Source organism: Castanea sativa, chromosome 2, assembly GCF_040712315.1.
Source record: "Castanea sativa cultivar Marrone di Chiusa Pesio chromosome 2, ASM4071231v1".
Lineage (NCBI taxonomy): Eukaryota > Viridiplantae > Streptophyta > Magnoliopsida > Fagales > Fagaceae > Castanea > Castanea sativa.
In genome coordinates, this window is record NC_134014.1 from 21,576,853 (window position 1) to 21,603,401 (window position 26,549).

At 33.0% G+C, this 26,549-nt stretch overlaps 1 protein-coding gene across 1 annotated transcript; it reads left to right on the forward strand.

The window, feature by feature from the left end:
* Positions 1–26,280, forward strand: LOC142624131 (uncharacterized). The gene is made up of 14 exons (XM_075797639.1): positions 1–167; positions 2,233–2,335; positions 6,783–6,878; positions 6,997–7,052; positions 7,156–7,279; positions 10,546–10,608; positions 10,702–10,761; positions 10,868–11,029; positions 20,286–20,359; positions 20,707–20,800; positions 20,951–21,087; positions 21,155–21,235; positions 24,380–24,485; positions 26,037–26,280. The coding sequence occupies exons 1-14, from the start codon at positions 25–27 to the stop codon at positions 26,142–26,144; spliced, it is 1,407 nt and encodes a 468-aa protein (XP_075653754.1). The 5' UTR covers positions 1–24; the 3' UTR covers positions 26,145–26,280.
* The last annotated feature ends 269 nt before the right edge of the window (positions 26,281–26,549 follow it).

Consider the following 26,549-nt stretch of genomic DNA (forward strand, 5'->3'; position numbering starts at 1 on the left):
TTTCTCTTTGCCAAGAGCCTTGAAATGGCTGCTGCAGATAGTTTGATTGGAGAAACCAATGCTTTTCTAAGCAAGCCTAAACACATGAAACCATCTCTCATAGAAGCAGGGGCGCGCCTCTTTGTCACTAGGTTCCTTGGAACTTATATCTCAGCTGGATGTTTCGTGTGAGTTTACTCTTTTAACATAGATATCCTCTATGTATATATTCGTTCTATATATGCATATATGCACTCTCTGAAAATCAGTATTGTACGTGGTCTATGAGTCTATCATGCAAGAGCTAGTTTGGAATTTTGTCCAATGAATTACAATCCAGATTGTTTTTAAATTCCACCACCAATAGCAGCACCCAGTTTTCCAACTATGTTGCCACCACCTTGTTATTTATGTTAGGCACGCACCACCAACTGCCATCGAAAAACAATACTTGACTACCATCGTACTACAAATCTTTAATATCAACTGCTGTTACCATCTCAGAAAAATACTTTCAATGCCCACTGTGTCAACAATCAAATTGTAGGTGGCCGGGCCTCAAAGACCCACGGAAAGTTGACCAACATCTATAGGACATGTTTATATGTCAAGTTAATGTCGTGTTGACTCATAAGTATTCAACTATATGGGTCAATATTAACCTAACAAGTTTATTAAACGGATCAAAATTTCTTAACCCTAATATGACCTATTTATTAAACAGGCCAGTTGTATCAATCCGTTATCAGATTTTATCAAAGCGAAAAAAAAAAATAATATTAACCAAATTGATTTGAACTATGAAAAAGCAAACAAATACATTTTTTTTCCTATAAAAAATAAATTTTTTTCCTATAAAAAATAATTTTTTTTCCTATAAAAAATAATTTTTTTAAATATAAAATTCAGAACTAACCAATAACTGCATCAGAAATAATCATTTAAAACTAAAACAAATCTTAATATGACAAATAATCAATCACAATATGTCAAAGAAAGCAAAACCATAACAATTAATTAGTTTATATACCTAAGTTTTAAAGGGTATATTGATAAAATTACTTTTAATTAAACGAGTTAGACGGGTCAAACGGGTTTTATAAGTTAGACATAAATATAACATATTTATTAAACGAGCCAATCGTATCAACCCAAATATGACACGAATCCTTTAAGTGTTAACCCATATATGTTATATTTAGGTTCACGAGTGATGTTGAATTTTGCCATATCTATCTACAAGTCCCCTATTCAGCTCAACCAGATTCTATTGACTGGACAGAACAACCAGCTATAACGTTAATTAGGCTGCCACCCTGACACAAATCCCTTTAACCGACTTGATATGACAACAAATTATTTATATCTTCATATGTCCCTTCCTGCCAAAATCCTCTCCCCGGCCTATGCATTATATATACTCATTCACTCAGCAAAAAAAAAAAAGTAAGGCAAGCTCTATATGCGTTGTACAGAGATTTGTCATTCTTATATCTATTCTTCTCCACTAGTTTTCTAACTAATAGAGCCTCCTTAGCCACCTGATTTTTGGGTCCTTGGATGGCTTGAGATCTCCTTTAACATGTGATTTGTTCGGTCAAGAGCTCCATCTGATTTGAAAGATCCATCACAACTCGGTCGAAGTTGAGGTTGTAGCTATGGTTCTATCGTGTTTCCTAAATTCCATCCCATCAAAGTCTCACACAAACTATATTTAAAGGACAAAGTTTAGCAACAAAATTGGTTCTAGCCTAAGGTTACAATCTTATTCAATAAAATAGACATTACTATATATTTTGAAAATCTAATAGTTAAATTGCATATTCTTTACGCTCTTAATATACATGTCAAATTTTGTTTCAATCGAATATTATTTACTATATGTTCTATAAGCTTATATTTTGTATATAATTTTAAACTACAAAAAACTTATAATTTAAATAACTTATTGATAACATAGCTATTAATATTTAATTTTTAAAAAATTCTGCAAGTATGGAGAATATAAGAAGAATATATAATCCAATAGTGGATTTATCAAAATTCATCTTCAATAAAAAAAATATTGAGTAAGATCATAGTTTTAAACTACAACCAATTTTGTAACTAAACTTTGTCTATACTTAAATTGCATCAATAAAATTGATATACTACTTGTCTTCCCACTCTGTCCTTTCTCATCCCCTATGTCTTCTGTATGTATTATCTCAAAAAAAGAAGAAGATTGATATACTATGCCTTGCTGTACTGCAGCTTATTGGAGGAAGGGGACACAATATTTACCTTTGAAGGAGATAAGAAAAAGTGTTCTCTGAAAATAGTTCTTGAGGTTCAAAATCCCCAATTTTATTGGAAGGTGTGTACTAGTACCCTATGTTGGAATTATTATATAAGAATCAATTGTAACCATGGTTTTAAAAACTCACAAGACCGGCCAGTTTGATCGGTTCAATCGGGAACCAAACATCAATTTTGTTCGGTTCATGTTAAAAACCGAAAATTGCATAAAAAGTAGAAAAAACTGGAAAGCGGTGGTTCAATTGTGAAATTCGAAAACTGGTATGATTGAACTAGTTCTTGAATAGTTCTGTTTAACTTCAAAAAAGACGCATACATTTTCCTTAAAAAAATAAAAATAATATGAAAAAAATAAAAACCACATATGTTTGCAGAGATAGAAAGAGATAGAATTAGAGGTAAATATTAGAGGATGATCTTGATATTTTTTTTAAGTGAATTATCTAACTTGGCCGTTTTCAAATCACTGATTCTTGAAATTTTCAAGGGAGAGAGAGTTTGAGAGATGGAAAATAAGCTGATTCGAAATTTAAAAGAGGGGAAATGGAAAGCTTAAAAAATAAGGAACAAAGTTTCTTTTCAAACTAGTTTGGAGGGAAACTCTTCAAACTTCTCATATATTTCCTTTTTGAGTGTCAATTTTAAAAATTCAACCATTAAATTTTATGATCCTTATGTTCTTAACACGCATATCAAATTTTGTTTAAATAAATAGAAAGAAGTGGATAGGTGGGGTAAGTTGGTGGATTTAATAATTTTATGGGAAGTGTCGACTGCTTAACTTTTGAGTGCTAAGTTTAAGTAAAATATTGTCAAATTTTGTTCAAATAAATAAAAAGAAGTGGATAAGTGGAGTAGGTAGGTGGATTTAATAATTTTATGAGGAGTGTAGACAGCGTAACTTTTGAGGGCTAAGTTTAAGTAAAATATTTTTTCTATTTTCGTATCTTTCCATTCCAATTGTTCTGACTCGAGATTCTCCATTAATGTAGTACCACTTTCCTGGAATGACGTTACTATTTTTTTTTTTGTAAACTCCTAGAACCACTATTACTTATGATTCAAAGAAACCTAACAATAATTGATAGGCGCGTCCTTTTTTGCTGGAAAACAATTAGAGCATTCACAGCAGTGGAGCTAAATAGCTATATTGCTATTTTAGCTCCACTCAAACCACAAAATCTCATACGCAGCAGTGGAGGCAAAGCTAAATTTTTTTAGCTTTGCGCTACAGTGCTCATGTATCAATACATGAGCACTGTAGCTGAAAGTTATAAAAAAAAAATAGTATTTTATTCGGGTTCCATTAAAAAACCATTTATCAGACTCCCTGCTCCCTGGCTTTCATTTCACGCTGTCCCTCCTCGCTTCAGTCACTCCGGAAAGCTCATCCATTTCAGTCTCTCCTTCTCTGAAGCTCACCGCACCTCCGCCGGCCTCAACGTCACTGACCCAAGCCGACACTGTCTCTTCCACCACCTCACCACCACACACACCCCAACAATCACAAAAAAAAAAAAAAAAAAAAAAAATCAGCAACCTCTCCACCATACACACACCTCCACCACCTCCAACACACAAAAACCCATAAATCCACCACCACTAAACCCATAAATCCACCATGAACCACCACCAACAACAACCAAAATAACCCCAAAACCCATTAAATCCACACCACCGTCAACACAACCAAAACCAAAACCAACACCATCAACCTACTACCATCAATCACCAAACCCATCTCAAAAATAGAAGGAAAAAAAAAAAAAAACCATTGATGAGCAAACCCACCACCACTACCGATCTACACGGACCCAAACACACGAACCCAAACCACAAAAAGAGCTAGAGAATTTATGGAATCAAGTAGAAGATGAAAAAAAAAAAAAAAAAAAAAAAGAAGAAGAAGAGAGGAGAAAACGAGAGAGCTGGAGGAGGCAGAAAGAAAGAGGGAGGGTGGGTTTGGAGAAAGGGGAAAGTAAAGAAAAAAAAAAGGAGTGGATGGAGTGCTATCTACGTGTGTGGTGGAGAAAATGCAAGAAAAAAAAAAAAAAAAAAAAAAAGAAAAAGAAAAGAAAAGAAACGGATGAAAGAAAAGCAAAGAATAAGACATCTCAATTTAAAAAAATTTTACAATATTTTCACAATAAATTTTTAAGTAATTAACTAATATTGGTGAGTAAAAATATAATTTTAATGGCGGGATCAAATTAGAATTAGTAACAATTTTCCATATAAGATTTTGTTATGATTCTCGTGAAAGTATTGTAAAAAATATTGTGGATGTAACATTTTTTTTTGAAAAATATAATTCTTGAGAATAAATAGAAGAAGAAGAAAAAATAAAGATTGTTGCGGCGGCGGCGGCGACAGTGGTAGTGGCGGTGGTAGCAATTGCGGTGGCGGCGGCGGTAGTGGCAGTGGTTGCAGTTGCGGTTGCGGGTGGTTGTGATTGTTGTTTATTGTAGTGGATATATTATTTTATTGTATTGGATATATTATTTTATTGTAATAGATATATTATTTTATTGTGATGTTTATATTATTTTATTGTGTTGAAAGCTAAAATAGATCCACTGCTGCAGCATGTTTTGTAAAGTGAGTAGGTAAAATAAATAAAGTAACTTTTTGTGGAGCTAAAAAGCTAAATTTTTAGCTCCACTGCTGTGGATGCTCTTATAGCCGTATATAATACATGGGTCATGTTAACAAATGTCTTTAAGGCATTGTTTAACAATCTATTTTAGGAAAGTTTTAACATCACTTTTATGGAAAATGAAAAATGTTGTCAAAACATTAATTGCTTTATTGACTTTTCCCATTAAAACTTTCTTTAAATAATTATTAACTAATACCGTAAGGGCATTCATTAGCATTTTCCATAATACAAATACAAAACAAACATTCACATAAATACAATTTAAATTTAATAAATGCTTAATTTTTTAATATACAACATTATCTATATAATTTAGGAAAATGCTAACAAGTGTTCTTAATACAATGGTTAACAATTCATTTAAGAAAGTTTTGATATTACTTTTATGAAAAATAAAAAAATCTGTCAAAACATTAATTACTTTTTTTTTTTCATAAAACTTTTCTTTAAATAGATTATTAACCACTGTCAGAACATTTGTTAGCATTTCTTTTTAAATTATATAGGTAATTTTTTTTAGGGGTATATAGGTAATGTTGTATATTAAAAAATTAATCATTTACTATTAAATTTAAATGATATTTCTGCCAATGTTTGTTACTTTGTTTTGTATTTGTATTATATACGGCTATAATTGTTTTCCAGCAAAAAAGGACTTGCCTATCAATTATTGTTTGGTTTCTTTGAAGAGAAATGATATGTCCACAACATTTTTACAACATTTTTACAACAAATCCTAAGTGGCAGGATGTTACTGGTTGTTATTGTTGGGGCAAAAAAGTAATCTTAGTGTTAGGTTCAAATTTGAACCAATAACAACTAACCACCTATGATTTGTTGTAAAAATGTTATAAAAATATTGTGGACGTAGCACCTCTCTTCTTTGAATGGTAAGTAATGGTGGTCGTAGGAGTTTACGAAAGAAATAGTAACGTTTTCTTCAAAAAAGAAAAAAGAAAGAAAGAAATAGTAACGTTATTCTAGGAAAGTAGTACTAAATTAATGGAGAATCTGGAGTCAGAGCAATTGGAATGGAAAAAGACGAAAAAAGAAAAAATATTTTACTTAAACTTAGGGTCCGTTTGGATAGAACTTATTGCTGAAAACTGAAAACTGAAAATACTGTAGCAAAATAATTTTAAAATGTGTGAATAGTACCGCGAGACCCATTTTTAATGAAAAAGTTACTGAAAAGTGAAATTTGTGGGTCCGTGAACAGTGCACGAATGCACTGTTCACAGAAAATTGGGTCAACACTTGCGGCTGGAGGAAAAATAAAATAAAAAAAAAAAAAAAAACTGAAAACCAGACGCAGGAATAAGTGCAATCCAAACGCCCTCTTAGTACTCAAAAGTCAAACTAATTTAAATAACCAAACAACTATATATTATTTAAATGATAATATATTATATAACTATATAAGTGATAATTGAACAATAATAATTAATATAGAAATTAAATAATAAATGAAACTTTAGTATAACTTTGATATTATGTGTTGTGAATTATTTTTAAAAAATTTTGAAATATATTTTTAAACTAAATATCACTAGTTATAAATTTATTATATATATCTCATTATTTACTTCTATAATTTTAAAATTATTAACTATATTAATGATGTCACTAGTTCGACCATCTGATTATGATCGGATTAGAAACTCAGTTGCCACTCTCTTTTCCGGTTCTTTGATCTGTTCGGTATGCAAGTTGCAACATAGTATAACTATTTTTGAAATTAGCAATAATTTTTTTTTCAAAGTTAATTAATAGGTTGCAAATTATATTGGCATTTAATTATACTATACCTCAACACCATTGATGAGAGCTAGATTGTTTTGATCAGATTATGACACGGGCTGATTTAGGCCTTGCTGATGCATTTATTGATGGAGATATTTCTTTCAAAGATGAGAATGAAGGTCTTCTAAACCTCTTTTTGGTAAGATTGATTAGAGTTTGAGTTAATTCCAAAACTGCGCTGCTCTGACCCTAAGACGTACAAAGCATGTTTGTGGTATTTACCTCCTTAGAATTTACCTTGCTGACATGTTTTGCAGATTCTTATTGCTAGCAGAGATTCAAAGTCCTCTATCTTGACATTGAATAAGAGAAGGTACATATTGCAACTGCCAGACTTGCTAGAAGCTTGGATAATCATATTTTAATTAATTATCTCCTCCATTGCTCAAATTTTATTTATTTATTTGTGACTATAGGGGTTGGTGGACACCATTGATATTCACGGCTGCTGTAGGATCTGCAGGCTATATTCTGAAGCATTTTTCAAGGAAAAATACTATTACACAGGCACGCAGGAACATCTCTCGTCATTACGAGCTGGTATAAGACTATGACCTTTAATTTCATTGTTTTTAGTTGAGACCCTTTTTTTTTTTTTTTTATAATTTTATGGAAGCCAAACCTTGGATCTGGGTGCTTTTATTTGCCTTTGTTTTGTTTGGCTTTTAGTTAAAATTACAGAGAAATCATTTTGAGAGTGTTATGCAGAAATTTTAATACAAAGAAAATTTACCATTTGTTTTAGGTACAACCCTAGTCTTGGCCAAGAAAATTATTTGGGTGTATTAAGTTAATTTAGATTATATGAGAGGGCATCTACACTATCTTTGTATTCTCCAAATTTGTTAATGAAATTTTTTCTTTCATTTTCACTCATGGATGTAGGCTAAAGGCCGACCACATAAATTCCTAATGTTTTCTTTATGTGTTTGTTATTATTATTATTATTGTTATTATCTTCGTTAACAGTAAACAAATTAATTTAGTAGTCTTTTAGCGATAATTTGGGCCAATCAATACAATTTGTTATAATTTTTTAATACATCTCATTAGCACAAGCCCAATACTTTTTTTTTTTTTTACACTTTTTAAATTCCTTATTATTTTCAAATTGACGGAATCCCTCCACTTTTATCTCTTCCTTGATTTTTTTAGAGCATTCACATTGATAGCAGTATTTTAACAAAAAAAAATTATTTTGCCACTCAAAAAGCCAAAAAGCATGCATTATTAGTGATGCTAAAGCTAAATTTTTTTTTTTTTCAATCAGTTACAGAAGCTGCTATCTATAGGAATAGATAGCAGTTTATTGTAGCAACAAATTAAATTAAAAACTTTTTTTTAACTCTCTCTCTCTCTCTCTCTCTCTCTCTCTCTCTCTCTCTCTCTCTCTCTCTCTCTCTCTCTCTCTCTCTCTCTCTCTCTCTCTCCTGGATCTAACTAAGATCTATGACCAAAGCTCATGAGAGGCAACCATTGACAGTGGTGACATGCGGCACGGCCACCACCAACAGTGGCTGCCACTCCTCTTCCCTTTTTTCTATACTTTTTTATACATTACTTTTACTATGGCCAAATATCTCTCTCTCTCTCTCTCTCTCTCTCTCTCTCTCTCTCTCTCTCTCCTATTGTGTGTTTGGTTATTGATTGATTTGGGTTTGAGTTTGAAGATTTGGGTTTGGGTTTGAAAAGTGGGATTTTGTGGTGGTTATTGGTTTGATTTTGGCTTATGGGCACGATGGCTGTGGCGGTTAGGTTGTGGACATGGTGGTTGTTAGGTTATTTTTTGGTGGGTTGTTTTTGGGCTAGGTTTGCAGTGGTGGCAATTGGATGGGTTTCAGTTTGTGGTGGTGGTGGCTAGTGGTGGGTATCCCATTGATGAGTTTTTCTAGGTTGTGCAATGGTTGGTGAGTGTGATTTGTAGGGATTATGGGTTGGCAGGTGGTGGTTTTGGGTTTGTTGGTAGAGGTGGTGGTTGTGCATTTGCATCTAATACCCTTCGTTTTTCTTTGTTAAGTGGGCACCTTCTATTATTAGACTATTTGTATTACTATTATACATGTGAGGGGAAAAAAATGAATGAAATAGAAAAGATAAAGCTTTCCATATCCTTCCAAATTTGATATATAGTTTTCAGCATGACTAAAATTTGTTACAGTCTTGATAACAAAATCTTCCATGTTAAAAACTCATAGCTAGAATGCGTATAATTACAATTTTACAACTTGAAAGAGAAGTAGATTCTAAGGAGCACTAAAAATTATATATTTAAACTTTACATACTTTAGATTCAAGTTCACTGGACTTTTGAACTCTTTCTTTTACTTTTTTTTTTTTTTTTTGGTGCTAGTTACACATTTAGTAGTGTAGACGTATAGTTATAAAAGTTTTTTCCTTTTGTATTTTTTTCCCTTTTAATTAACTTTTTTTTTTTAATAAATAAAGACATGACCACTGCCGCAGGTGGTTACTAAATGGCTAGGTAGTGCCAGTGCAGTGTTTTGTGCCTTTATGTCTATGCACCTAGCACCTTGGCATGCAGTCTAAATATTTTTTAGAAAAGATAAAGGTTTAAAAAACATGTTAGGTCACAGGTTAGCCGGGTTGGCCAACAAAAAAGGGCGGGTCATGAGTTGGCTTGCTTTATATCTAGGTTGAACATTTTGGGTTCAAGTCGGGGCAACAACTTTCTACCTGCTTTTCCATGTCTAAAAAATATATAAGAGAAGTGAAGAAAACCCAAAATAAAAATATAAAAACACACACAAAAAAGATAACACCAAGAATTTATGTGATTTGGCCTTTGTCCTATGTCTTGAAAATTTCAATAACAAATATGAATAGATGAAAAATGGTGTAGAATGTAGAGGCATTCTAACAAAAATCCAAATTAACCTCAATGGATAAAGTTTAGCTACAAAATTAGTTATAACTTAAGCCTACAACTTATTTAATATCATTAATATTATTATATATTTTGAAAATTTAATCATTAGATTACATATTCTTTATGCTCTTAATATAGATGTCATTGTTGTGCCAATCGGATATTATTACTAAATGATTTATAAGATTATATTTTATGCAAAATTTTAAACTACAAAAACTTGCAATTTTAACAATTTATTGATGACACAACTATTGATTTTTAATTTTCTAAAAATTTTATAAGTATGAAGGATATAAGAAAAAAATGTAATTCAATGGTAGATTTGTTAAAATTCACCTCCAATAAAAAGATATTGAGTAAGATTGTACTCTTAGGTTACAATTACTTTTTTAGCAAAATTTTGTCCATACATTATGTTGGAGTACTATTTTGTTAAAGTCGGCTAAGTGGCGTTTTGCTTTTGATCAGTTTAAAAATTTTAGGGTTCTAATGCACGCAACAAATACTAGACTAAAGCTAATGGGCTTGTGAGTTCAATTCACATGTTGACATTTGAGACTGCGTGGTTTGGGAAGCGTGTTTTATGCATTTCTAGCAGCAATGTTTTTTTAGTAGGTTTCGTGTACTGTTCACAGGACCCATAAACTTCTTTTTTCAGCAAAATTTTCACTAAAACTGGGTCCCAAAGTACTATTTACACATTTAAATATTATTTTGCTACAACTTTTTCAATTTTCAGCAATAAGCAGTATCTAAACAGACCCTATACGTTTAGAATGATAAACCTTTTCCGTTGAATGATAGTATATAAACCTAAATTAGTGGCATAAGTGATAGAATGATAGTATTCAAACATGATTAGTGACATAATTGATATCAAGCATAAACTTATTATTCATTTTATTTGTGTTTCTAGAGTAACGAACTTTTCGCTCTGTTCCTGGACGAAACGATGACGTACTCCACCGCTGTATTTAAGGTCAGGATCAAAATTAACCCTTTCATGATATAACAACCTCCTTTTTAAGCTTTAGCTTTAACTTAAATTCACCTTTATGACTATATTTCTTAGAAGGAAGATGAGGACTTAAAGGTTGCGCAGCTGAGAAAAATATCTACTTTGATTGAAAAGGTGAGACTTTTCTACTGGGTTATGTCAAATTTTTTAAAACTTTCCTGCCCTAAACTAATCTCCTTTTTTTTTTTTTTTTTTTTTTTCTTTTTTTCAATTAACTTAGGCAAGAATTGAAGAGAAGCATGAAGTTCTTGAAATTGGGTGTGGCTGGGGAAGCTTTGCTATTGAAGTTGTCACTCGAATTGGATGCAAATACACGGGCATCACTTTGTCTAAAGAGCAGCTAAAACTTGCGGAAAAGAAAGTGAAAGATGCTGGCCTTCAGGTACTAATTTGCATGGTTTTCAAACCCGGACTATTCATTGAACCGTAAAAGGAAGAGGTTCAAGGTTTTTGAGGTTAAACTGAGGTTGGATCGAGGTCGCACCGTGATGATGTCATAATTAATTTAATAATTATTTTAAATATAAATAAAAACATTAAATTAAGAAAAATAGAAAAATTAACTAAAATAGTCTAATTTAATATAGAGATATATCTTTCAAATATTTTTTATATCATAACTTTTACAAGACAAATAAGAAATGTCAAATCCTAAGCAAATATAAATAGAGTATATCTTTATTTATTTACATACTACGCAAACTTTTGATAATAATAATAATAATAATAATAATAATAATAATAATCAGGACACTTACCTCAAATAAAATAAAATATTTAAATTATGTAATAATTTAAAAATTAAAATAATTATTTAATAATTTATAATTATAAGTATAAGTATATCTATTTCCAAAAAAAAAACTTTAAATATAATAGCAATACTAGTATTATAATATTTCACACAACTTTTACTACAACTCATTATATGATAAGTTGTGACAGTGAAAAAAACTGTGGATGTATATGAGTTTATATTTTTATCACTCACAACTTATGACAAAAATTGTTAAAAATATTTTAATATTAGCATTATTCTAAATATAAATTTGTTACAATACTGTAACAATCTGGCAATACACGTACATTATGTCACATCACGTTGGGCTTAAAGGCCAAAGCTAAAAAGAAGTAATGGAGAGCTTTCACGTGGAGAGCTCATCTTTTATTCAAAATTTAAAAGCTTTCAATATTTCCAATGCTAGGCAGCTAGTGTCAGTTTACTATAGACACGTGGAGAGCTTAGGAAGCTTTCAATATTTCCAATGCTAGGTAGCTAGTGTCAGTATAGTCATAACAAATACAAAGAAAGAGAAAGTGAGAAACCAGACCGCATACATAACAAGGTTTAGCAAAAAAGAGAGAGAGGGAGATGGACAGAGAAGAAGAAGAAGAAAAAAAAAAAGAAGAAGAAGAAAAAAAAAGAAAGAAGAAGAAGAAGATGCAGCAAAAGAATAAACAGTTGCTTCATGGCGCCACCTCTGCTTTGTCGTCGTCTTCTTCCTTTTCTCCTTTTCTGTGTTTTTTTTTTTCTTTTTTCTTTTTAGGTTCAGATTCAATGGAAAGTAGGGAGCTGTGAGAAGCGGTCTAATCATGGTTCTTAGAATCGTGAGAGCTGACCGCGGTTCGCACGGGTCCCTACTTTTTTCCCATAGAGCGATTCTTGAGGCTAAAAAAACTACAAAAATGAACGGTTCAAGGTTTTCCTAGTTGGACTGTACGATCCAGGTTTCAAAACCATGCTAATTTGATGAATGACGTTTACCATAAAAGGTATTAAAAAAAAGTTGTTTCTGATTGTACATAGTATAGCATATAGAGACATCACTTAACTCAAAAGGTTTAAGCCTTTGAGTCTGGGTCAACTATGATATATTAATCACTCACTCTTCTTATTATTATTCAATGTGAGATTTCACTTATATGTGTAAACTAAATAATCTCTCAGCCCCTTACGTGTGAGTCTCTGCTTCTTTGCGAGCTTCAAAACCTCTTAGTGGGTCATTCATGGGCCTTACTTGCTACCCCTTGCCTTATAAGTTTTTTCTTCATCAATTCATCATTCATGGGTCTCCATCTATGTGAACCACATGTCAACCTTGCACATTTTTCGATGAGAACTCGGCCTACACTTCCAAGTCCATGGGAACTTCACGCCACTGCATGATCTAGCACTAATAGAAATATTCATTTGTTGGGTCTTTTTCCAAAATCATTTTTGTGAGTTTTATGGGGTTGCTTTATGTGATATACCGTTCCGCTCCAATTGTGAAAGCGATGTTGATAACCTTGTAACCTTTGCCACACAACCCCATGTGCTTTAATACCACTTGTTGGGCAGAGAACACATTGGGAAACATCTAATTAAGTAATTAATATAACATATAGGGATATTATTTGACTCAAAAGGCTTAAAGCCTTTGAGTTTGGAACCGACTATATTATATTATCCACACACCTATCCCATCATTATTCATTGTGAAATTCACTCACATCTGTATACCTAACAACTTTTATCCATTTACTTTTGTTATATGGAGAATGATCATCTTCATTTTCTTTATAATATTGGACCTATTGATAGACCAAGAATGTATTGACCCCTTGTGATGAATTAACCAATTAATTAGCCAAATGAATTAATTAGATTCAATTACATGCAATAAGCGTGGCAGTACAAAGAAATCACCAAATAAAGTATAATGTAGGGGAAAATAAAGTTGATACGGTGATTTGTTGACACGGTGATTTTAAGGTCACCACTCCTGAGAATTTACTATTATCACAACAAGTGGTTACAAGAAAAGGAATCCCAGTACCTTATACCAACTTATAGTTGAACTCTTACCCCAATATCCAATTGGACTTATTCTGTAGTAACAATCTTTCTTTGTATTGCATGGCTCCCAGTACGTGACTAACCAATCTGATGCGCGGATCTCAGTACGCGACTTGATCACCAACTTAAGAAGAATGTTGGCTGCAAAGTTCTTTTGTTCATCACACGATGAAGATCATGAAGTTTCTTGGTCACAAAACCCTATGGTGTACAAACATAGTAGCTTCTTCAAGAGAAAGAAGAACAAGGGAAAACTAGGTATCCGGTCACACTTTTCTTCACACTTGTGGAATTGTGCTCTTGTGCAACTGTGCAACTTGTGATGGCCCTTAAAATAATCCTTATATATGTTTAGGGTTGTGAGAAAAGAAAACCCAAACATACATTCACGGATTGGATGAAAATTAGCTCTGAAAAAAAAAAAAAAAAAAAAAACTGAATATCATAAATCTCGACAGATAGGAGTCGAGCCTCAGGCTGAAACAGCTCTTTTAAACTCGATAGATACTAGCTGTCGAGTTTTAATAAACAACACTTCTTCACTTGATTCTTAGACAGACTTGCATGCCTTTAACACATGAACTTGAAACCTTATGTTGACATATGTTCCTAGCATGAATCATATATGTCCTAACATTCTCCCCCTTTGGCTATCCGTGATAAAACCACAACAAAAAAATGAATATATGAGAAAAGTCATAAATCACTCAGTTCATACTCACTTGTTGAATACAATAAAATCTATCCGAACACAAACTCTTGAAAAATTTTGCAAGAAGAAAGTTCATGGCAAGGAAGATTTTAACAACCTGTATTTCTAAAACACTTAAACAAAACTTATTAAGGCATCTTAGTGTGAGACAGAATTAAAAGATTGCATACAATATATAAGAAGCATGTGCATAAAGAGAGAAAAGAAACAACACATGTAAACAACACTGTAAAACAACCTCAAATGTATATATATCAACAAGTACATGGTTTGCTATCACAGCATGATCACAAGATCTAAGGTACATGAACAATATATCTAAAATAGAGAGAAAAGAAAAAGATACATAAAAGTCTTCACTACATCTCTCAAGATATGAACACTCCCCCTAACAAAAATCTCCTATACTAACGCTCCCCCTATGAGTATGACTACTCTCATATCCAAAACTACTCTCCCTTTTTGTCACGAGTGACAAAGGGTAAGTATATCAAGTAGACATCTCATCATCACTGGGTGAGCTAGCACCATCATCCTCATCAACATCATCACTACTGGAGCCATCATCACTCTCATCCTTTGAAGCCGGTGGAAATGGAGAAGAGTAAGCAGCAAAACCACCTATGGCAACCTGTCGTTGTGCAATACGACCAACACGGGTGTTCACCTAACATAACTCATTACTAAGAGTGTCGAGGCGAGCATCCATGCACACAAGCTGTGTCATGATGTCCTCGAGAGACACACTGCCCATAGATGAAGAGGGAGCGAATGTGGATGGAGATGTATAAGTTGGAGGAATCGCCATCCCAGACCTCCTCGAATGTTGCTGCGCCTCGCTTCATTTAACGGTAGCGGTGTCTATGGTACACATGACAGAAAAGTGGTCTGACTCAAGATAGGAGATAGAAAAATGGCAAATGATCCACGTGATAGCCGAAGGAAAAATAAGCTTATCACGGGTCGTCTTATCCCAATAGACATCTATAAGGGACAGAGTGAAGTGAGAGGGGATGTTAATAGCGGTATGCTCTAAGAGGGATAGCAAAAATCGATCACAGGGCTTTGTGATAGAGTTATAGTGAGACAAAGGATGCAAAACAAAAGTCATCACCATATCAAGAAACCTCGGACCTCACAGAGGGACATAAGCTCACAATCAGAGGGACGCTCACAAAAAGAGGACATAAGCTCGTCTTTAGATAGGATCTTGAGATGATCACAACCAGGGTAGTTAGGATGCACTACCCTAGGGACATGGAGCACGTCGGATACAATATCTGAAGTGACCATGATGCGTGTACCTCGAACGCGAGTGACAAAGAGAGGTACTGAATCATCAAATCCTTGCTGTGATGGACAAGCACGGATGGATAAGTGATCGGGATGTCACACAGTTACTCCCAACCCCTAATGTGAATGACAATGGGTAGGTCAGTCTCAGAGAAATCCGACAAAATGACTTGGTGTTCCAAATGAATGACTCGTCTAGAAAAGTTCTCTGAAAAGTCATGTCAGACTTTATCATTGCGGAATCGAATATGAGGGGGAGTAGGATCAGAAAAAGAGGATGCCTCGGAATGAAAAGGGTTCCAGGACGAAGTAGATTTTCATTTAGGTGCCATAGAGAAACTAACCGAGAGAGAGAGAGAGAGAGAGAGAGAGAGAGAGAGAGAGAGAGAGAGAGAGAGAGAGACAGAGAGAGAGAGAGACAGAGACAAAGACAGAGAGATAGAGAGACAGAGACAAAGAGACAGAGAGAGACAGAGAAACAGATAGAGACAGAGACATAAAAGCACCAATCATAATCTATATATAAGAATATAGAGAATGTAAGGTACATATGCATGAAAATGCATGAGTATGTGATATGCAATAGTAAAAACATCGTGGGCTCAGCCCAATCCAATCAAATCCTACCAGCACACAATCATTTCAACAAATTAAACACACATCTAAAATGCATGAAACATTGTTATAATGCAAGTGAGATGCAATGCATGATGATTTAAAACCATTTTCACAAAGCCCATCCCAAAAATTTCACAAAAACTCCATCAATTTTGAAAAACCCAATATTTTTCAAAAAGTTCCAAAAAGTTAGGTCAAATGCATAAAATGCATGAAGAACAAGTGAAAAAGGAACATACGAGATGAAAGAAGATGATCTTTAGGTCGAAAAACTCTTGGTAAAGAAGTTTGAAGTGAGAGAGAGAGAGAGAGAGAGAGAGGTTTTGGGAGGTAAAGTGTCAACAAGAGTCGAGAGAGATTGAGAGAAATGAACTTGAAATCATGCAGATCCTATATATAAAACCTCTTAAATCTCGATAGATCGAGAGGTGTCAAGGTTTAAACTTCGACAGATGCATCTATTGAGCAGCTATCCAGAGGTGTCCATAGCAAAAATGGCTCGATGGATCGAGGAGCTATCGAGCATCTATTGAGGTGAAACTTTCTTGATGGATTGAAGAGCTATCGAGAAGCTATTGCAATTGCAATAAAAAGAAGCTGAAGAGCTCGATAGGTAGCCTAAGAGGTGTCGAGGAGCTATCGAGAGGTGTCGAGGAGCTATCGAGAGGTGTCGAGGAGCTGTCGAGATTGCTTAAGAACAGTTTTTCAAGAAGAGAAAAACACAGACATGAATGCAATCAAACATGCAACTCAACTAAGGATCCAAACAACATTTTAATCTCTCAAAAACATCTCTCAATCAAGAAAATGTCATGCATTTAGATTCAAAACACACACACACACACACACACACACTAAACAAGTCTAACCAATTTTATATTTCAAAAACAAGTTAAGATAGTTTAGTGAGCATACATTAACACATGTAAACCTTGTGATGACCAAATCACATTATACCTGCACATGTATCAAGAGTAGCAAAGAATATTGCGTGTTGTGCATGAAAAATATCGAAAGATTGCATAAGTGTCTCTATGTTATGACAATTTGAGATGTGAGTAAATCAATTTAACTCACATACGATCATAACTGCTTGATGGGGACTATCACCTTTGAGGTACATCCTATAAATTCCACATCTCTTAGAATACACGCTTGCAATCATGTTTTAAAGCATTTTGATTCTGTTTGCTTTAATTTTTCTTTGCATATTTTCTTTTATTAAGCATATCATGCATGGGCATACAAGAGAGAGAAAAGAAATACCCAATTATGTTAAGCATTATGACATTGCACTTTTACTATACCAAAGTATACAGATGTCATTTCATGATTAGCAGGCAACAGTGGTGAGATAGTTATTTATGCCTTTCTCTTAGGATTTTTTAGTCATTCTCGTCAAAAAGAGTGATACAAGTATTAAGTACAAGAGATAACTTAATCTTATTCATAAAAAACATGAGCCACAAAGCTCACTTGCTTAGTTGTGCATAGAGATGCTCATCTAAGCTACAAGAGATCTAAAGTTTAGAAAACTTTGTTTCATTGGCCATTCAAGGTACACAAGTACCAATGTACACATACACACACTGTTTTTGTATTTTTTTGATTTTGCTCTTTTTATTTTTGATTTTTGATTTTTTGAAAACAAAACAAAAATAAAAACTAAACAACCAAACAAAAACAGACAAACAATATGAAAGAATGAAAGAAAGATGTAGATGCATGAAAGCATGATGATTTCAAAAGCAGATAAGACATCAAACAAAGAGAGTCCTACTTTGATAGAAAGAATTAAAGCAGAGGACAAACAGAAAAGACAATTAAGTCTTAGACTCCTTTCTCACCCATACAGCATGAGTCTTTGGCCGTGAAGATGAAAAGACACGTGTTCTAGTATGTCTACTAAAGGACATATAAGAATTAAAATTCTCCTGAAATTGAGTTAAAAAGCCCAAAGCTTTTAATAACTCTCCAAACAAAAGTATAGGTCATTGAGAGGAAAACTATGACCGTTTGGACACTTGCTTTTGAGGATATAACTTAAAGAAATTAGAACGAATGTGTCCAGAAACACCACAATGGTGACAAACATGAGCAGTTTTAGAGCTATTCGGCTTCCTAGAAGGAGGTCTAACCTTAGAGGTTGACAGAGACCTCAACTTAGGACAATTTGGCTTAATATGACCAACAATATGACAACGATGACAAGTGGGGACAAATTCAAAATTTTTATTCAACCTAAAAGGAGTTTTAGACATAGGTTTAGAAACTTCAGCATTAAAATCAAATTGTTTACCTTTGTCAATCCTAGCAATATTAGCCTTCAACTCTTCATTATTCATTTTAAATGGGGGAATATAAAAATCTTTTTCTTTTGAGTTAGGCTCAATAACAAGTTTGACACTAGTTAAATTTTCAACTTCAGTTTTAAATTCAATTAGTTGCTCTTCCAAACTCTTAATTTTGTCTGCCTGAGATGAAATTTGATTTTTAAAATTTTCATTCAAATTATTGGCTTCATCCAATTTTGCAATCAAATCATATTTTTCAAGTTTGATCTTTTTAAATTTAGCTTTTAATTTTGTAGAACATTCAAGAGATTTCATACAAAAATTATAAAGCTTGCAATAGGCATCTTGAATATCATCATCATCATTCAACACAAGATCATGCAAACCAAAACAATCAAGAATTTTCATGACAATAAGGGACAATGGATCACATAGCAAAGATTAAAACCTAATCAGAGTATGTCTGCTTTGATACCACTTGATAGGCCAAGAATGTATTGACCCCTTGTGATGAATTAACCAATTAATTATCCAAGTGAATTAATTAGGTTCAATTACACGCAATAAGCGTGGCAGCACAAACAAGTCACCAAATAAAGTATAATGCAGCGGAAAATAAAGTTGAACTCTTACCCCAAGACCCCACCGGGTGATTTTAAAGTCATTACTCTCGAGAATTCACTATTATCACAACAAGCGGTTACAAGTAAAGGAATCCCAGTACCTTATATCAATCTACAGCTGAACTCTTACCCCAATACCGAATTGGACTTGTTCTGTAGTGACAATCTCTCCTTGTATTACACGGCTCGTAGTACGTGATTAATGAATCTGATGCGCAGAGCCCAGTACACAACTTGATCACCAACTTGAGAAGAATGTTGGCTACAAAGTTCTTCTGTTCATCACACGATGAAGATCATGAAGTTGCTTGGTCACAAAACCCTATGGTATATAAACACAGCAGCTTCTTCAGGAGAAAGAGGAACTAGGGAAAACTAGGTTTCCAGTCACACTTTTCTTCACACTTGTAGAATTGTGCTTTTGTGCAACTGTGCAACCTGTGACGGCCTTTAAAATAATCCTTATATATGTTTAGGGTTGTGAGAAAAAAAAGCCTAAATATACATTCACGAATTGGATGAAAATAAGCTCTGAAAAAAAAAAAAAAAAAAAAAAAAAAACTGAACTTCATAAATCTCGACAAATACCCCATTTGTCGAGCAGCTGTTGAGCTTCAGGTTGAAACAACTCTTTTAAACTCGATAGATACTAGCTATCGAACTTTAATGAACAACACTTCTTCACTTAATCCTTGGACAGACTTGCATGACTTTAATACTTGAACTTAAAACCTTATTTCTTGAAGCATTAAACACATTCTAGATCTACCCAAATACAAGTAAAATGTGTTTTGTCAAAGGATTAGCCAATTACATAAAATGTTGACATATGTTCTTAACATAAATCACATATGTCCTAACACCTATTTTATGGAAAAAAAAAATATGATAGTTAATAAATCTAAATCTAAATGTTGTACTACATCATTTAAAAAGAGTTGTCACTCTTTATTTGGTGGAATTAAATTTTAATGATGTTGCACCATATATATAATCTTAAATTCATGAAAATTAAAACTAAATCAAGGACCATTTTTTGAGGTAAAAGAATAGAATCACAATCGTTGTTTTATTGTGGTCACATTGACATAATTTATAAATCTGTTTTGCCTTGTTTAGGTTTACAATTTGCATATAATAATTGGTTCTCGTCCTAGCAAGAAACCATCTGGTTAAATATGGCACATCTTATGAAATTATTCTTTTTCTCAAGTTCAGTTAGTTACTTCAAAATTAACCTTAATCAACTTTGCTCGCAGGATCGCATTAAGTTTCTCCTTTGTGATTACCGCCAATTGCCCGATACCTACAAATATGACAGAATTATATCCTGGTGAGTTCCTTTGCCACCAACTATTTTAATCCGTAATGTATATAATCAGTTTAAGTAAGATTAAAGAAAGAAAACCAACAAAATGATTTTACATTCTTTAGCAATGTGCCTACGTCTACAAGAGTGAGAAGCGATTAATCCGTTATATGAGAAACTGGAGTTACTGAAATTAATGTTTATATATTATATCGGTTCATGACGTTCCACTCCACTTACCCTACTTCGCTACATCCATATGGTTCTTTGGCTCAAAAACAAATATGAGCTAACTTGAACATAATCTAACCTTAATGACTACAAAAAATAAAAATAAAATACAAACATAATCTTTTGATAACATTTTTCAGTGAGATGATAGAACATGTCGGCCATGAATATATGGAAGAGTTTTTTGGTTGCTGTGAATCATTATTAGCAGAAGACGGGCTTTTTGTTCTGCAGGTAATTAAACAAATGATGATATATATATATATATATATATATATCTTTTTCCTAGTTTTATTATAATTTCTTGGTCTTTATAACTCTTCTGTGTTTAGTTTAAATATATTGCTAACCATGGAAGTTGCCTTGTGATTGTCTCTTCTTTAGTTCACATCAATACCAGACAAACGTTACGACGAGTACAGGCGAAGTTCGGATTTTATAAAGGAATATATATTTCCTGGTGGATGCCTACCTTCATTAAGCAGGATAACATCGGCCATGGCTAACGCATCCAGACTCTGGTATTATTTTATTATTTGGTTAAACTATTTTTCTCTAGAAAATTAATTCAAAGTTTTGTAAGTGTAGCGTGGAGCACGCGGAGAACATAGGGATTCATTACTGTCAAACACTCAAATGTTGGAGAAAAAATTTTATGGACAATCAGAGGTAAGAATACAGTTAATGTATCATGTTATTCTCATACTTCTCGTCTCAAAGAAAGACACCTCCTAATACTAAAATAATTTCTTCACCAAGTTGTGGTTAGACTAGCCAAAAAAAAAAAATTAGCTTTTCAATTAGATACTATATTTGCAGAAAAAATATATTATCAATTTCGCCTAAGATATATAAGAGATTTGGGCTCTTAATATTTTAACAATACCCACTGTTGCTATCATGCACTCCCGTGTTCCATTAGCCTTCCACCCGAGAAATGCTTAGAGTTTTTTATATGCTAAAGAAACATAGCCATCCTAGAGCATTTACAATTTCTTTCTACAAAGTAAGGCAAATTTGAAAGTGCAAAATGGCCGTTCTAGTAATTTTAGTCCTTTATGGAGTTCACAAAACATATAGCCGTATTCCCTTGAAACTTGCTATAAATGTTAGATAGAACATAATCAATTTTTGGAAAACGCATATTTCAAAATTTATTTTTGTTGCAGGTTGAAGATTAGGACATGCACATATTTTTGTTACTTTGTAGAAAATAGAAAAGAAAGAAGCTTTTTATGGGGTAGGGGTGGCAAATGGGCGGGTTGGGTCATAAATGGGTTGGGTGTGTAATTAACCATTTATCCATTTATAACTCGTTTATATATAAATTAATTATTTATTATCAACCCAACCCATTTAATTAGTAACCCACCCATTTAACTCAATATGACTCAAATACATCTAAAACTACTTGAATACCCTCTTGACCACCAAAATTACCAAAATACCCTTAAATACCTAAAATGATGCAAATACCCCTACACTTCCAAAATTACCAATATACCCTTGGACATCGAAAATTAACCCCAAAATCTCTAAAATGAGCAAAATACCCATGAAACCTCTAAAATGACCAAAATACCCATGATATCTCTAAAATCACCAAATATGCTTAAAAACCAATAAAACGACCAAAATACCTCCAAAATCTCTAAAATGGCCAAAATACCCCCTGAAACCCAAAAAATGACCAAAATACCTCCAAAACCTAAAAAATGACCAAAATACCCTCAAAACCTAAAAAATGACCAAAATACCCCCCCAAAACCTAAAAAATCACCAAAATACCCTCGAAACCCAAAAAAATAACAAAATACCCTCGAAACCTAAAAATGACCAAAATACTTCCAAAACCCAAAAAATGACCAAAATACCCCCAAAACCTAAAAAATGGCCAAAATACCCCCGAAACCCAAAAAATGACCAAAATACCCTCGTAACCTAAAAATGACCAAAATACCCCCAAAACCTAAAAAATTACCGAAATACCTCAAAACCTTAAAATTACCAAAATGCTTCTGAACCCTAGAAATTTACCGAATTAACAAAAAAAATATAAAAATTATTGAAATAACCGTAAAACTAAAAGATGACAGAAATGCCCTCGTAACCTAAAAAATTACTAAAATACCCTTAGAATCTAAAAGATGATCAAAATAACCGCGAAACCTAAAAAATGACCGAAATTCCCTCGAAACCTATAAAATGACTGAAAGACTCTTAGAACCTTTAATTTGTCAAAAATATTCTCGAAACATCCAAAATACCCTAAACCTCTATTTCGGTAATTTTAGATGTTTCAGGTGTATTTTGGTCATCTTACATGTTTCAGGGGGTTTTTATCGACCATTTTAGGTTTTGGGGTTATTTTGGTCATTTTTTAAGTTTTGGGGTATTTCGATCATTTTTTAGGTTTCAGGGTATTTTGGTAATTTTTTTTAGGTTTCAGGGGTATTTCAGTTATTTTTTAGGTTTTGGAGGTATTTCGGTTATTTTTTAGGTTTAGGGAGTATTTTGATAATTTTTTAGGTTTAGGGTGTATTTTGGTAATTGTTAGATTTTGGGGGTATTTCGGTCATTTTTTAGATTTTTGAGGTATTTTGGTCTTTGTTTTAGGTTTTGGGGTTATTTTAGTCATTTTTTAGGTCTTGGAGTATTTCGATCATTTTTTAGGTTTAGGGGGGTATTTTGGTAATTTTTTAGGTGTAGGGTGTATGTTGGTAACTGTTAGGTTTCGAGGGTATTTCAGTCATTTTTTAGGTTTTGGGAGTATTCTAGTCATTTTTTGGGTTTCCGAGGGAGGGGGGGTGGTCCTTTTTTTTATTTTTTTTTTAAAGTTTCAGGTTATTTAGGTCATTTTTAATTTTAGGGGGTATTTTGGTAATTTTATGGGTTTCGGAGGTATTTCAGTCATTTTTTAGGTTACGGGATAATTTGGTAATTTTTTCAGGTTTTGAGGGTATTTTAGTCATTTTTTAGGTTTCAGATGCATTTTGGTCATTTTTTAGGTTTTGGGGATATTTTTGGTAATTTTAAGGTTTTAGAGATATTTCGGTCATTTTTAAGGTTTAAGGGGTATTTCGGTCATTTTTTAGGTTTAGGAAGCATTTTGTTAATTTTTTGGGTTTTGAGGGTATTTTGCTCATTTTAGAGGTTTGGGGGGGGGGGGGGGTATTTTTCTCATTTTGTGGGTTTTGAAGGTATTTTGGTAATTTTTAAGTTTTTGAGGTATTTTGGTCATTTGTTAGGTTTTGGGGGTATTTTGGTCATTTTTTGGTTTCAGGGGGATTTTGGTTTTTTTTTTTTTTTTTTTGGGATATTTTGGTAATTTTTAGGTTTTGGGGGGTATTTCGGTTATTTTTTAGGTTTTGAGGGTATTTTCGTCATTTTTTGAGTCTTGGGATATTTTGGTTTTTTTTTTTTTTTTTTTGGGTTTTGGGAGTATTTTTGTCATCTTTTAGGTTTCAGAGATATTTTGGTCATTTTTTAGAAATTTAGATTTTACATTGTTTATTTAAATTTTAGATGAGTTTAGTTGGTATTAATGGATTTATCCATTTAGACCCATCTAATTAAATAGCCAAATGGGTCTTTACCCATCTAATCCAAATATTCAAATGAGTTGGATTAAGACTTATCTAAATAAAGTGGGTAATGGGTGGGTTTATGAATATGGATAAAAATTGCCACCCCGTGAAACATGAAAAATTTATCATTATTATACACAGTTTGCAAAACTGATCATGATATCAAGCCAACTACATGGTTTTTTTTTTTTTTAATTGATGCGGGGGCTTTAATGTCTGTGTACAGCAAAATTCTTGCTCTTGGATTTGACGAAAAGTTCATACGAACGTGGCAATATTACTTTGATTATTGTGTTTCTGGTTTTACGTCACGTACACTTGGAAATTATCAGGTATGTGTCTTGCCTACAGTGATATTATGCTACAATTAAAAGAACATATTGACTAGCTCGTAGAATTTTGCTAAGGTTCATGTAAAGTTTAACTATAGCTACTTTTTCTTTCAGCGTGAAGTGCCATTTACCAAAGTATTTTTTAAGAAAATATTTATATAAAAAAATATTTGATTCAAACTAAAATAGTTAATAGAAATAATTTTCATGATCAATAAGAAATTATATCAAATTTGTAAAAAAATGGCTCATGCTTCAAGCCTAAAGCACTATTTTCTAGACCAAGCATGTGCCTCGTCCTCATCTTTCTCACCCTCTCCTCTACATCACCAGCACCTTCATCTCCCTGCACACTTCACACCACCATTACTACCACCTCCCTCCCACAATATGTTTAATTGGTGCCACTATTTTTTCCCTAATTTCCCAACATCAATCTCCTCCTCTACACTGCTTATACCAGTAGCACCACCACCTCTCCCCCTATCCCCATCTCCACTCTCCACATCATCATTGCCACCACCATCTCCTCCTTCCTCCTAACTCTCCCTACCACCACATCCCAACATTACCTTCCTCTCTCCTCCCTTGCATTGTCAACAATTAATACAACCGTCTCCCACTCACCTGGATAAATTGCCACCTTCACCTCTCCCCCTTCTACCCCCCCCCCCCCCCCTCACGCCTCCCACCACCACTTTCATTTCCTCCCTTCACTCCTCTTACCATTATTGACACCATAATTACAGGTGGCGTTGGCTGGAAGGGACAATCACCCTTTCCCTCACTTAAAAAGATTAATAAATAAATAAACCTTCATCTCCCATGTACAAAACCAATTCTGATTGAGTTTAATTTTACGTAACATTAAAATATTATTATAAAATCACATATAAAATTATAAAAAAAATATAAATTTCTTTTTGGGTTGGATGTTATACAAAGTTTTAAAACCCATCAAGATGCATAGAAAAATGTTTTAGATGTCGTCGTAACTTTAATGCTTTGCAATTATTTCTTATTTTTCAATTTAATTTGAACAATCAAATTTTATGTTTAGATTTCTTATTTTAGATTGTTTTCTAATGTTCATTTGTTATTAAATATATAAATTGATTTTATAACTTTTAATTATATGAAGGTATATTTGTAATTAACTAAGATTATGGAAAAACTAACATAATAATGTGTCACAATTGAATTCTAAATGAACTCGTATTTAGGAAACTTTGTGAATCTTCCTATGATTTTTTAACAAGAAAATTTCCATTTTATTATCCCAATGATAAAGACTAGATTTGAAGAGTTTATCAATAAAAATTGCCACACATTTTCATTATTCGTAGTTTTATTTAAGAGTTTAAGTGGTTAAAAAATTGCTAAATTGTACAAGAGCTTACCATTGGATAAACATATTCACTCATGAAACCACACATCTTCCACTTAGGCAAATTGCTATTATTATTGACTTATGAACTTGCATCTATCTTGAAAACACTGTAGCACATAGTCATATATCTCAAAAATATTTGGTTTATGTCTACACTGTAGGTTGTATTCTCTCGTCCAAGCAATGTTGCTGCGCTGAACAATCCATATCAAAGTTTCCATCAGGATCTTGATTCTGTTCCAAAGAGAGAAATCAATCCTTCATATTAATGTCAGGCCAACCAATAATTGGTTCCTTACATATATTTGCTTTCATTAGAAGTGTTTAATATTGTTGTTTGCTTCTTCAAAATGGTTATTTAATCATGGATAAAATACTTAAGAATTGTACGAGATTGTTCTCAAACTCCATGACATCTTTTGCAAGTGTCAACCTAATAAATTTGATATTGATTTAGACCCCCCAAATTTCAAATTATTCAATCATGGATAAAGTACTTATGAATAGTATGAGATTTTACTCAAATTCCATGGAATCTTTCGTAAGTGCCAACATAATAAATTAGATATTGATTTAGACAACCCCCCCCCCCCCCCCCCCCCCCAAAAAAAAAAAAGAAATCAAATATAGCTTGATTAATTTTAGGCTAAACATAATTAAAGAAAAGTTTACGT

Coding starts and splice junctions, on each gene's coding strand:
- LOC142624131 (XM_075797639.1), top strand. CDS start 25: ATGGCTGCTGCAGATAGTTTGATTGGAGAAACCAATGCTTTTCTAAGC. Junction 168..2,232: donor ATCTCAGCTGGATGTTTCGT/GTGAGTTTACTC, acceptor GCTGTACTGCAG/CTTATTGGAGGAAGGGGACA. Junction 6,879..6,996: donor GTCTTCTAAACCTCTTTTTG/GTAAGATTGATT, acceptor CATGTTTTGCAG/ATTCTTATTGCTAGCAGAGA.